This window comes from Eriocheir sinensis, chromosome 69 (genome assembly GCF_024679095.1).
Source record: "Eriocheir sinensis breed Jianghai 21 chromosome 69, ASM2467909v1, whole genome shotgun sequence".
In the NCBI taxonomy this organism is placed as follows: Eukaryota; Metazoa; Arthropoda; class Malacostraca; order Decapoda; family Varunidae; genus Eriocheir; species Eriocheir sinensis.
Genome location: NC_066577.1, coordinates 7,000,693 through 7,013,192, shown reverse-complemented (window position 1 = coordinate 7,013,192; position 12,500 = coordinate 7,000,693). Strand labels below are relative to the sequence as shown.

Sequence of the window (12,500 nt, the reverse complement as noted above, 5' to 3'; positions counted from 1 at the left end):
TGTGTGTGTGTGTGTGTGTGTGTGTGTGTGTGTGTGATTGATTGATAGTTTATTGCTGCAGGTAAACAAGGGAGAAGGGAGGAACATGCCACCCCAACCCCCAGGCAGGACAGAGAGAGAGAGAGAGAGAGAGAGAGAGAGAGAGAGAGAGAGAGAGAGAGAGAGAGAGAGAGAGAGAGAGAGAGAGAGAGAGAGAGAGAGAGAGAGAGAGAGAGAGAGAGAGAGAGAGAGAGAGAGAGACCCTACATGTATGGATAGCACCATGAAACTAAAATTATACAATGGTAGGAAGGAAAGCACAACAAGGGAGGTGTGTGTGTGTGTGTGTGTGTGTGTGTGTGTGTGTGTGTGTGTGTGTGTGTGTGTGTGTGTGTGTGTGTGTGTGTGTGTGTGATTCACCCCAGCCTGATCACAAGCTGGGCGCATCTTTGCCACCCAGCACCCTTACAATCTGAGCAAAAGTCTCTGGGTGCTGGCGGGACCTTCTCTCACGGCCTATGACTTGCCCTCCTTCAAGAACAGTGTATCAGGGCACCTCTCCACCCGAAATTGACCTCTCTTTTTTGCCCACAATACTTATCACTATATGAGAGTAACAGTTAGCGGGTCTATTTTCTTTATATCTTTTTGTTGCCCTTGAGTTGCTGTCTGTATGCCGTAAAAAAAAAAATATCCACTCTCTCTCACAGGTTTGGGGTTGACGGGAGTGGGTGTGTGCGCCGCGCCCTGTGTGAGGTGGCCACCCTGCCCCCCCTACGCCCCCAGGGGATCATGGGGGAGATGCTGGACATATTCGTGAGGTGGGTCCACTGGGGGAGAGGGAAGGGAAGCTTGTTGCAGTGAAGGATGAAGGGATTGACATAGGTATTCAGACCATGCAGGGAAGAGAAGGGAAGGGAAGGGAAGGGAAGGGAAGGGAAGAGAGAGAGAGAGAGAGAGAGAGAGAGAGAGAGAGAGAGAGAGAGAGAGAGAGAGAGAGAGAGAGAGAGAGAGAGAGAGAGAGAGAGAGAGAGAGAGAGAGAGAGAGAGAGAGAATAAAAGACATGGAAAATAAGTATATATGTATGTATATATGTATGTATGTATGTATATATGTATGTATGTATGTATATATGTATGTATATTTCAGGGGGATGGGAAACAGCACAGATGAAGCCGAGCCAAACGAAATCTACAAAGAAGAAGAAGAAGAAGAAATGGAAGAACTATACGACGAGGAAGAGGAAGAGGAGGAGGAAGGAAGAATAACCACAACAAACACCACAAACACACACACAAACACACGCACAAACACACAAACAGAAAAAGACAAGGAGGAGGAGGAGGAGGAATTAAACAGGAAAACATCGAATAGGAGAAAGGAAGGAGACGAGGAGAAGGAGGAAGAGGAGGAGATGATGATGAAGAAGAGGAGGAGGAGGAGGAGGAGGAGGAGTCCCATCGACAACAACAGCAACAACAACAACAACAACAAGAAGATGGACTATATGAGCGCTGGAACATATGGAAAGCTGGATGGTGACTGCGCAAGAGCTTTTCCAGAGTGCCCTGTCTCCCTCCTCGACTCCCTGGCTGCCTCCCCCTTCTTCTCCTCCTCCTCCTCCTCCTCCTCCTCGGAATACCCTGAATCCTCCTCCTCCTCCTCTTCTTCTTCTTCCTCTTTCTAAGTTGGGTAGGGAGGGATGTGTGTGTGTGTGTGTGTGTGTGTGTGTGTTTCGTCTTCCTCCTCCTCCTCCTCCTCTATGAAATGCGAGGAGGAGGAGGAGGAGGAGGAGGAGGAGGAGGAAAGAGAGGCTGGAATGTGTTTTTATCTATCTTTCTATCTATCTATCTATTTATTTATTTATTTAGTTCTAAGTTAATTTATTTGTAATTTATTGAAGGTATTAATTTTTGTTTGTTTGTTTGTTTGTTTGTTTATCAAGAAAAGCGGGTAAGCCATTTTGCTCTCTCTCTCTCTCTCTCTCTCTCTCTCTCTCTCTCTCTCTCTCTCTCTCTCTCTCTCTCTCTCTCTCTCTCTCTCTCTCTCTCATACAACCACCATCATAGTATTTATTAACCAATTTCAAGCGGCAATTACAACCATATATCACAAACTTCAATATACTTTTACAACCATATAGTTAACACACATAGAAACACACAATAAAACCAATGTCAATGTTAAGTTAAGTATATAAGTTATGATAATGGAGAGAGCAAATTCTGAATACTGGAAACTCGATGGAAAATCTATGGAAATAAAATGCTTGAACTGTGTATTACTATTATTATTATTATCATTATTATTATTGATCATTAAGGATATCTCACCTCCCGAAATTGACCTCTATTTCGGCCATATTATCTTTTGACCCTATTTTTTTTTAGGAGCAGCGAGTAGCGGTCTATTTATATTATTGTTTCCTTTTTTTTGTGCCCTTGAGCTGTCTCCTTTCTTGTAAAAAAAGGGAGTGATTTACTGTTTCTTTCTGGATATCATGTGTTTAAAAGTGCCCCTGTAAAGAGAGCTAGGTCAGAGGAGTGGCCAAGAGAGGTCAATGTGGGGAAGGAGAGGTCACGTGTCTTGATACTCTCCTCTCGGAACTTGTATTTTGACGCGAGTAAAAAATGTTGAACCGTTTACCGTCGACGAGGTTTCAGGCTCCGCCCCGCCAACAATTTCAACGTTAGCCTCAACAATGATCTTCGATGCCCGTATTCTCAAAAGTCGTAGTGAGTGAGTGAGTGTTTTAATTGGCTTTCCCCGCCATGTAGATTAATTTCTTAGACAGTGACATCTATCAGTTCTCTACTCCACAACATCCCCTTAGAGACATACCTCCTATATTTCCATTTTCTATTAACCTCGTAGACGTAGAGCATGGGCCGTACCGGTTATCCATTCGGGGAGACTAAATAGAATCGCATGAGAGGATGCCCACCGCTATGCCACCAGTGAAATGCCCAGATTTTCTCTTTTCTACTACACTCCCGGTCCCGCACGTCCTCTGCGTATATCGAAACACACGGAAAATTATTGAAGACATTTAGAGTTTTTTCCGGCTGCATGGGATTGAACCCGCGACCAGCGTGACGGGAGAACCACTCCTCTACCAGTCTGCCAAAGAGGTACCCCGCACTACACCTAATCCACCTTCAAATAGTAATAGCCTCTTCCATTTAGCGTAACCCGTTTCTGGGTCATGATCTGTAGAGTCCCTTGATAGTTAGTCCCGACAGCCTAAGATTTGGACGCCATTATTGCCCTGTCTTCGCCGCGAGACCGTGTGCTAGTGTTTGAAAAGCGCGGCGAAAACACAGGGCTGATAATGGCGTCCAAATCTTAGGTTGTCGGGACTCTATGAGGGACTCTACAGATCACGACCCAGAAACGGGTTACGCTAAATGGAAGATGCTATTAATCCACCTTCAAATAGTAAAATACATACATAAACACCCACATTTGTAACCCCGTTCAGGCGACATAAACAAAACAAACACCCAAGAGTCCAACGTTGCCAGATTCTCGTACTCAGCCTTCTCTGTTTGCCGATTTCCGACCCAAAAACTGCCTCAACCGACTCCAATAACTGCCTTCACATATAGTTATCGTTAAAATGGTTAATTATTGGTGTTTTTTGGCAATAGCTATGTCTCAGAAAACAGTAAATACGAGGCTCTGAGTACGATAATCTGGCAACGGTGCCCAAGACCCAGACCAAGACCGGCCACCCATAACATTCGGCGTGCTCGTCCAAATCCTGTCATATTTATCGCTCCCAGACGTTTATTTTCCCTTTAATCGCCATGGAGAACGTGCCTAAGGACTTGAGGAACCTGCGGTCGTGTCTCGTGTGCTCCCTGGTCAAGGTGAGAAGGGAGGAGAGGGAGAAATAAGGGAGGAAAGGAGGGATGGCGAGGGGCAGGTGAGGTATGGAGGGATGGAAAGAGAGAAGGAAGGGAGAGAAAGAAGGGAAGGAAGGGAGATAAAGAAGGGAAGGAAGGGAGATAAAGAAGGGAAGGAAGGGAGATAAAGAAGGGAAGGAAGGGAGATAAAGAAGGGAAGGAAGGGAGATAAAGAAGGGAAGGAAGGGAGATAAAGAAGGGAAGGAAGGGAGAGAAAGAAGGGAAGGAAGGGAGAGAAAGAAGGGAAGGAAGGGAGAGAAAGAAGGGAAGGAAGGGAGATAAAGAAGGGAAGGAAGGGAGAGAAAGAAGGGAAGGAAGGGAGATAAAGAAGGGAAGGAAGGGAGAGAAAGAAGGGAAGGAAGGGAGAGAAAGAAGGGAAGGAAGGGAGAGAAAGAAGGGAAGGAAGGGAGATAAAGAAGGAAGGAAGGGAGATAAAGAAGGGAAGGAAGGGAGAGAAAGAAGGGAAGGAAGGGAGAGAAAGAAGGGAAGGAAGGGAGATAAAGAAGGGAAGGAAGGGAGAGAAAGAAGGGAAGGAAGGGAGATAAAGAAGGGAAGGAAGGGAGATAAAGAAGGGAAGGAAGGGAGAGAAAGAAGGGAAGGAAGGAGATAAAGAAAGAAGGAAGGGAGAGAAAGAAGGGAAGGAAGGGAGATAAAGAAGGGAAGGAAGGGAGATAAAGAAGGGAAGGAAGGGAGAGAAAGAAGGGAAGGAAGGGAGATAAAGAAGGGAAGGAAGGGAGAGAAAGAAGGGAAGGAAGGGAGAGAAAGAAGGGAAGGAAGGGAGATAAAGAAGGGAAGGAAGGGAGATAAAGAAGGGAAGGAAGGGATGGAGGGGGATAAGGAAGGGAGAGGAAAAAGAAAATGGAAAGGAGAAGGAAGTGTGGGAAAGGGAGAGAAAAGAAAGAGGAGGGAAAGGAGAGAAGGAAGGAAGGAAAAGAATGGGAGAGGAAGGAACGGAAGGAAGGAAGGAGAGTATGTGTGTATGTATGTATGTGTGTTCAGTCTCTCTCTCTCTCTCTCTCTCTCTCTCTAAATACGCATGTAAAATTTTAATATGTAACAATTGCTTTACGTATATTAACTCATCCTCTCTCTCTCTCTCTCTCTCTCTCTCTCTCTCTCTCTCTCTCTCAGACGGTTGACATGTTCGAGACCGACGGATGCGACAACTGCGATGAGTTCTTGCGGATGAAGAACAACCGCGACAATGTGTTCGACTGCACCTCATCCAACTTCGACGGGTGAGTGGGTGAGCTTGTGTGTACCTCATCCAACTTCGACGGGTGAGTGGGTGAGCGTGTGTGTACCTCATCCAACTTCGACGGGTGAGTGGGTGAGCGTGTGTGTACCTCATCCAACTTCGACGGGTGAGTGGGTGAGCGTGTGTGTACCTCATCCAACTTCGACGGGTGAGTGGGTGAGCGTGTGTGTACCTCATCCAACTTCGACGGGTGAGTGGGTGAGCTTGTGTGTAGTAATTCAACAAGGCCGGATCACGCGCTGGACTCACAATCGCCAGCAAGCACCCACCCGACATGAGGGGGGCTTCGTGGTGCAGTGGTTAGCACACTCAGCTCACAACCGAGAGAGCCCGGGTTCGATTTCCGGGCGGAGTGGAAAAATTTGGGCGGCTTTTCCGATACCGTACGCCCCTGTCCACCCCCCAGCAGTGAATGGGTACCAGGTATTAATTGGGGGTTGTGTCCCGTCTCCTGGGGTCTGTTCCCTTCTGTCTCTCTCCGGCATATGACCACAGATGTTGCGCCGACTAAACAAAACTTTCCAACTTTTCCGATACCCTACGCCCCTGTCCACCTCCCAGCAGTGAATGGGTACCAGGTATTAATCGGGGGTTGTGTCCCGTCTCCTGGGGTCTGTTCCCTTCTCCTATAATTCCTTCCCCTTCTGTCTCTCTCTCTGGCATATGACCACAGATCTTGTGTCAACTAAACAAAACTTTCCAACTTTTCCGATACCCTACGCCCCTGTCCACCTCCCAGCAGTGAATGGGTACCAGGTATTAATCGGGGGTTGTGTCCCGTCTCCTGGGGTCTGTTGCCTTCTCCTATAATTCCTTCCCCTTCTGTCTCTCTCCGGCATATGACCACAGATGTTGCGCCGACTAAACAAAACTTTCCAACTTTTCTGATACCCTACGCCCCTGTCCACCCAGCAGTGAATGGGTACCAGGTATTAATCGGGGGTTGTGTCCCGTCTCCTGGGGTCTGTTCCCTTCTCCTATAATTCCTTCCCCTTCTGTCTCTCTCCGGCATACGACCACAGATTTTGTGTCAACTAAACAAAACTTTCCAACTTTTCCGATACCCTACGCCCCTGTCCACCCCCCAGCAGTGAATGGGTACCAGGTATTAATCGGGGGTTGTGTCCCGTCTCCTGGGGTCTGTTCCCTTCTCCTATAGTTCCTTCCCCTTCTGTCTCTCTCCGGCATATGACCACAGATGTTGCGCCGACTAAACCAAACTTTCCAACTTTTTCCTGTCTCCTGGGGTCTGTTTCCTTCTCCTATAATTCCTTCCCCTTCTGTCTCTCTCCGGCATATGACCACAGATGTTGCGCCGACTAAACAAAACTTTCCAACTTTTCCGATATGACCAAGTTATTACAGTCAGTCTATTGCACAAAGGAGAGAAAGAAGAGAAGGAAGGAAGAAGGAGAAGGAAGGGAGGGAGGGAAGGAAGGACAGTTTTATGATCAATCTATTAGTATTAGTATTATTTCCAAAGGTTTATAGCATATTAGTATTACATTTATATTCTTCCAAAGGTACATTACGCTTATTTTTATTACTGTTTATTTTTTTCTCTCTTTTCCGCAGGTTCATCGCGCTTATGAGCCCCAAAGACAGCTGGGTGGCTAAATGGCAGAGGATCAGTGAGTATATTATTATTATTATTATTATTATTATTATTATTATTATTTGGGTTAGTAAGCTTTCTCTCTCTGTGTGTATTTCTCCCTCTCTGTCTCTCCCTCTCTCTCTCAGTGACGGGCATAAATACTCTACAATTCTTTAAACACTGCCCACAAAAGGATTTAAACACCAGATACATTACTGAAAACTACATAATTAGATGATAAATCCATTAGTTGACTAGTGTATTTGAAAAGTGTTAATACAACTTGAATACATCTTAATAATCTATGTCTCAGCTTGAGGCTTCCCGACTAAGATTTTTATCCATTACAAAGAAGCCAAACCCCCAACCGGCTGCAAGGAATGTTTTTAATAATCTTTTCAGTAAAATAAGACAGAGAGAAAGAATGATAATGGGGTAGATTGTGACATAGGCCTACTGAACCCTTCTCATCTGGGGGCGCTGAGCTAGGTTTGCCCGAAAAATGTTTATATGAAAGTTAAAATTACTAAAATTTCGAATTCAACTGATTAGTGAGTATGGGGCATAATTTTAATGTAATACTAAATACATAAAAGCTGTTACTGAAATATACGTCTTAACCCGTGTAGCAGCGACGGGGCAGACTTGTGGCTTTACCGTGTAGCAGCGACGGGCCAAATTTGTGGCTTTACCGTGTAGCAGCGACGGGCCAAATTTGTGGCTTTACCGTGTAGCAGTGACAGCCAAATTTGTGGCTTTACCGTGTAGCAGCGACGGGCCAAATTTGTGGCTTTACTACCGTAGCAGCGACGGCAAATTTGTGGCTTTACCGTGTAGCAGCGACGGGGCATAATTGTGGCTTTACCGTGTAGCAGCGACGGGCCAAATTTGTGGCTTTACCGTGTAGCAGCGACGGGGCAGACTTGTGGCTTTACCGTAGCAGCGACGGGCCACATTTGTGGCTTTACCGTGTAGCAGCGACGGGCAGACTTGTGGCTTTACCGTGTAGCAGCGACGGGCCAAATTTGTGGCTTTACCGTGTAGCAGTGACAGGCCAAATTTGTGGCTTTACCATGTAGCAGCGACGGGCCAAATTTGTGGCTTTACCGTGTAGCAGCGACGGGCCAAATTTGTGGCTTTACCGTGTAGCAGCGACGGGCCAAATTTGTGGCTTTACCGTGTAGCAGCGACGGGCCAAATTTGTGGCTTTACCGTGTAGCAGCGACAGGCCAAATTCGTGGCTTTACCGTGTAGCAGCGACGGCCCAAATTTGTGCCATGATATAAACCCCCCAAAAAATAGATGATACATAAACTAATCACAAATGCTTTGATATATATTATGAAATGGTTTGTGTGAGGGATGATTTTTTCTCATTTTTCTCGCTTGGAGGGACCATTAAGATATACGATCCCTGCAGCTGCCGGGTTGAAATTACCGAAACATCGAATTGAACTGATAATTTGGGTGATGATTTTAATGTAATACTAAATACACAATAGCTGTTACTGAAATATACCTCTTAATTAAGGACTAGATTTGGCCCACGATCCACCTGTTTGGCTTCTACATGGCTACTCTGCCTGAAAAATCTTTGTGTTGCCAAATCTCGGAGGCCTCCAATCTTCCCATCTCGTAAGTCTATGGATAGTGACACATCGATAACAAGAGGACAACAGATGACACGGAGAGAGAGACTGATAAAGATAGGGAGAGAGAGAGAAAGATAGTTTAGAAAAAGAAGATAGTTAATGGTTAATGGTGAGACATATCGATAACAAGAAAAACATCTACTATTTAATATTTCCAAGGGCTTCACACACACACACACACACACACACACACACACACACATGTTATTCTTAAGACATAAAACAAATCTGATTCTTGCAAATGTATTTAGAAATGTATTTAAAGAATGTGTTTTTACAAATTTTAAATGCGTAAGTAATAATGTATTTAATTACTGTATCTAAATAATGTAAAAATTCATCTCTCTCTCTCTCTCTCTCTCTCTCTCTCTCTCTCTCTCTCTCTCTCTCTCTCTTACCTCCCTCTCTCTCTCCCCCTCCCTCCCTAACCCCCCCCATCATTTTCTGTCCCACCTATCATATCCTGTCCCACTCCATCATATTCTGTCCCACTCATCATATCCTGTCCCTCCATCATATTCCGTCCCTGTATCATTTTCTGTCCCACCCATCATATCCTGTCCCTCCACCATTTTCCGTCCCACCTATCATATCCTGTCTCACTCCATCATATTCCGTCCCCCTATCATTTTCTGTCCCTCCATCATATTCCGTCCCTGTATCATTTTTCGTCCCCTCTCCCCCCCCAGATAAGTGTGTGCAGGGAATCTACGCCATCAGCATCACCGGGCGTCTTCCTCCCAACGTGGTGAGGGAGATGAAGACGAGGGGGCTGAAGTACAGGTCCAGGGACATGACCAAGGTGTGAAGATGCTGGGTGGTGGTGGTGGTGGTGGTGGTGATGATGGTGATGGTGATGGTGATGGTGGTGGTGGTGATGAAAATGGGAGGATAAGGAAGATAGGGGTAAAGAAAATGGGAGGAGAAAGAAAGATGGGATGATCAGGCTAAAGAAAATGGGAAGATTAAAGAAAATGGGGAATGAAAGAAAATGGGAAATGAAAGAAAATGGGACAAGAAAGAAGATGGGAAGATTAAAGAAAATTGGACAAGGAAGAAAATGGGAATATTAAAGAAAATGAGAAATAAAGAAAATAGAAAAAATAAAGATAGGAAAAGAAAGAAAATTAAAAGATTAAGAAAATAAGATAATTTAAGATGAGAGAGAGAGAGAGAGAGAGAGAGAGAGAGAGAGAGAGAGAGAGAGAGAGAGAGAGAGAGAGAGAATGATGATAGTTGAGAAAGAGAAAGAAAGAAAGGAAGAGAGAAAAGAATGTTGAGAGAGAGAGAGAGAGAGAGAGAGAGAGAGAGAGAGAGAGAGAGAGAGAGAGAGAGAGAGTATTATTAGAATTTATTTTCACTTGTACTTTTTAAGATTGAATAAAATTGTATAAAAATGTATATTGTATTTTATTATCATTATTATTATTATTATTATTATTAGTAGTAGTAGTAGTAGTAGTAGTAGTAGTAGTAGTAGTAGTAGTAGTGGTAGTAGTAGTAGTAGTAGTAGTAGTATGAGAGAGAGAGAGAGAGAGAGAGAGAGAGAGAGAGAGAGAGAGAGAGAGAGAGAGAGATTGATTATTCTCTCTTCTCTCTTCTTCTTTCTCTCTCTCTCTCTCTCACTCACACACAGACACACACACACACACTGAGAGAGAGAGAGAGAGAGAGAGAGAGAGAGAGAGAGAGAGAGAGAGAGAGAGAGAGAGAGAGGGACCTGTTGACCGCGCCTATTGCCAACTTTCGTACATCAGTCACCCGCGAACCATCAGAGGGAGAGCACGTCGCCCGCCATCGCTCCTCCTCCCACCCATAACCCACCCAATTACACGCCCATATCTACGCCCACGCCCTTCCTGTGGACACGTGGGCGGCATGGGTGGAGGGAGGCGTGGGCTATACATCTCCTGTGGGCGTGGGGAGGCGTGGAAGTGAGGGGAACGGGAGAAAATGGAGATAATTTAAGAGAATTCGTGAGTGAGTGAGAGAGAAATGGCGAGGAGGAAGAAGAAGGGAGAGAGATAGAGAGATAGAGAGAGAGAGAGAGAGAGAGAGAGAGAGAGAGAGAGAGAGAGAGATGATGATGAAGAAAAAGATAGCAAGATAGTGTGAACAGAGAGCAAAAAATCGATTAAAAACAAACAAGACAGAAAATTTGATAAAGATAGAAAGAGAAAGATAGAAATCAAGATAATCAAGAAAATAAAGATAATGTGAACAGAGAACAAGAAATCGATTAAAAACAAACAAACAAGACAGAAAATTTGATAAAGATAGGAAGAGAGAGAAAAATAGAAATAAAGATAATCAAGAAAATAAAGATAGTGATGAAGATAGTGTGAACGGAGGACAAGAAATCGATTAAAAACAAACAAACAAGACAGAAAATTTGATAAAGATAGGAAGAGAGAGAAAGATAGAAATCAAGATAATCAAGAAAATAAAGACAGTGATGAAGATAGTGTGAACGGAGAGAAAGAAATCGATTAAAAACAAACAAACAAACAAGACAAAATTTGATAAAGATAGGAAGAGAGAGAGAGAAAGATAGAAATCAAGATAATCAAGAAAATGAAGATAGTGTGAACGGAGGACAAGAAATCGATTAAAAACAAACAAAGACAGAAAATTTGATAAAGATAGGAAGAGAGAGAGATAGAAATAAAGATAATCAAGAAAATAAAGATAGTGACGAAGATAGTGTGAACGGAGGACAAGAAATCGATTAAAAACAAACAAACAAGACAGAAAATTTGATAAAGATAGGAAGAGAGAGAAAGATAGAAATAAAGATAATCAAGAAAATGAAGATAGAAAGACACAGTGTGATAAAGATAGTGTAAACGGAGAACAAGAAATCGATTAAAAACATACAAACAAGACATTGACGAAACTTGATAAAGATAGTGAGAGAAAGAAAGAAAGAAAGATAATCAAGAAAAAGAAGATAGTGAAGCTGATTAAGATAGCAAGATAAATCAATAACCACAGAAAAACAGAAGACAGAGAGAGAGAGAGAGAGAGAGAGAGAGAGAGAGAGAGAGAGAGAGAGAGAGAGAGAGAGAGAGAGAGAGAGAGAGAGAGAGAGTGCAGAAAAAGAAGATAGTTAAGTAAACCGATAATTACATAAACAAAACACACATAAGATAATTCAAGAAAGCAAGGATTGATAAAGATAGTGTGTGACGAAAACGATGATAGAAAAAGAAAGAGAGAGAGAGACTAAGATAAAGATAGTTAATAGAAAATAGTAATAATAATAATAATGGTAATTGATGAAGATAATTAAGATAGATATAAGATAATGATAAGAAATTATGACAAAGATGGAAGCAGAGGAGAATTGATAAAGATAGAAAGATATTAAAGAAGAAGAAGAAGAAGAAGAAATTTGAACCTTACAATAATATCAATAATAATAATAATAATAATAATAATAATAATAATAATAATAATAATAATAATGAAATATGTCCATGTATTCCTCTGGGCCGCCACTTACGCCCTTCTTACGCGGACCTCGAAGGGACAGACGCAATGCTTTCGTAAGTTAAATAAAAAAAAAAATATTAAGTCGATGGTTCTGCCTTGAATGTTAGTGCGTTAGTTTGTGCGTGTTAGTCGTTAGTATGTATATTCCTATGTTGTTATTGTTGTTGTTTTTTGTAAGTGATGTTGTTTTCCGTGAGTTCTGAATAGACTGTGTACGTGTGTGTGTTCGTTAGTTCGTGTGTTATCGCTGTTGTTAGTGAGAAATGTATTTTTGTACTTGTTGTTTGTGCTTGTTTGTTTGTTTGTTTGTAACGTTGTTGTTGTTGTTGTTGTTGATGTATTTGCGCATGTACGTAATCCATATAGCTAGTTCTATGTACGTGTCTATGGTAATGTATATAGCTACCTGTGTGTTTGTGTGTGTGTGTGTGTGTGTGTGTGTGTGTGTGTGTGTAACCTGTAGCTATTTCTGTGTACGTGTTTGTTAATGTATAGTTACTTATGTGTGTGTGTGTGTGTGTGTGTGTGTGTGTAACCTGTAGCTATATCTGTGTACGTGTTTGTTAATGTATAGTTACTTATGTGTGTGTGTGTGTGTGTGTGTGTGTGT

The 12,500-nt window shown here is 43.1% G+C and overlaps 3 protein-coding genes across 4 annotated transcripts in view; all 3 read left to right on the top strand.

The window, feature by feature from the left end:
* The window catches only part of LOC126988562 (uncharacterized), a 4,838-nt gene extending 2,579 nt beyond the window's left edge, over positions 1 to 2,259 (top strand). The window contains exons 4-5 of the mRNA XM_050846890.1: positions 690 to 800; positions 1,130 to 2,259. Coding sequence (XP_050702847.1) covers positions 690 to 800; positions 1,130 to 1,667 — 649 coding nt within the window. The 3' untranslated portion in view covers positions 1,668 to 2,259. The remainder of the gene's footprint in view (positions 1 to 689; positions 801 to 1,129) is intronic.
* Positions 2,260 to 3,700: 1,441 nt separating this feature from the next.
* On the top strand, positions 3,701 to 9,796 carry LOC126988561 (transcription elongation factor SPT4-like). Its single transcript, XM_050846889.1, has 4 exons — positions 3,701 to 3,852; positions 5,020 to 5,126; positions 6,722 to 6,777; positions 9,085 to 9,796. The coding sequence occupies exons 1-4, from the start codon at positions 3,790 to 3,792 to the stop codon at positions 9,201 to 9,203; spliced, it is 345 nt and encodes a 114-aa protein (XP_050702846.1). The 5' UTR covers positions 3,701 to 3,789; the 3' UTR covers positions 9,204 to 9,796.
* Positions 9,797 to 10,162: 366 nt separating this feature from the next.
* LOC126988552 (uncharacterized) overlaps positions 10,163 to 12,500 on the top strand; it is a 13,437-nt gene continuing 11,099 nt past the window's right edge. For both annotated transcript variants that reach the window (XM_050846880.1, XM_050846879.1), the window contains exon 1: positions 10,163 to 11,943. In XM_050846880.1, coding sequence (XP_050702837.1) covers positions 11,862 to 11,943 — 82 coding nt within the window. In that variant the 5' untranslated portion in view covers positions 10,163 to 11,861. The remainder of the gene's footprint in view (positions 11,944 to 12,500) is intronic.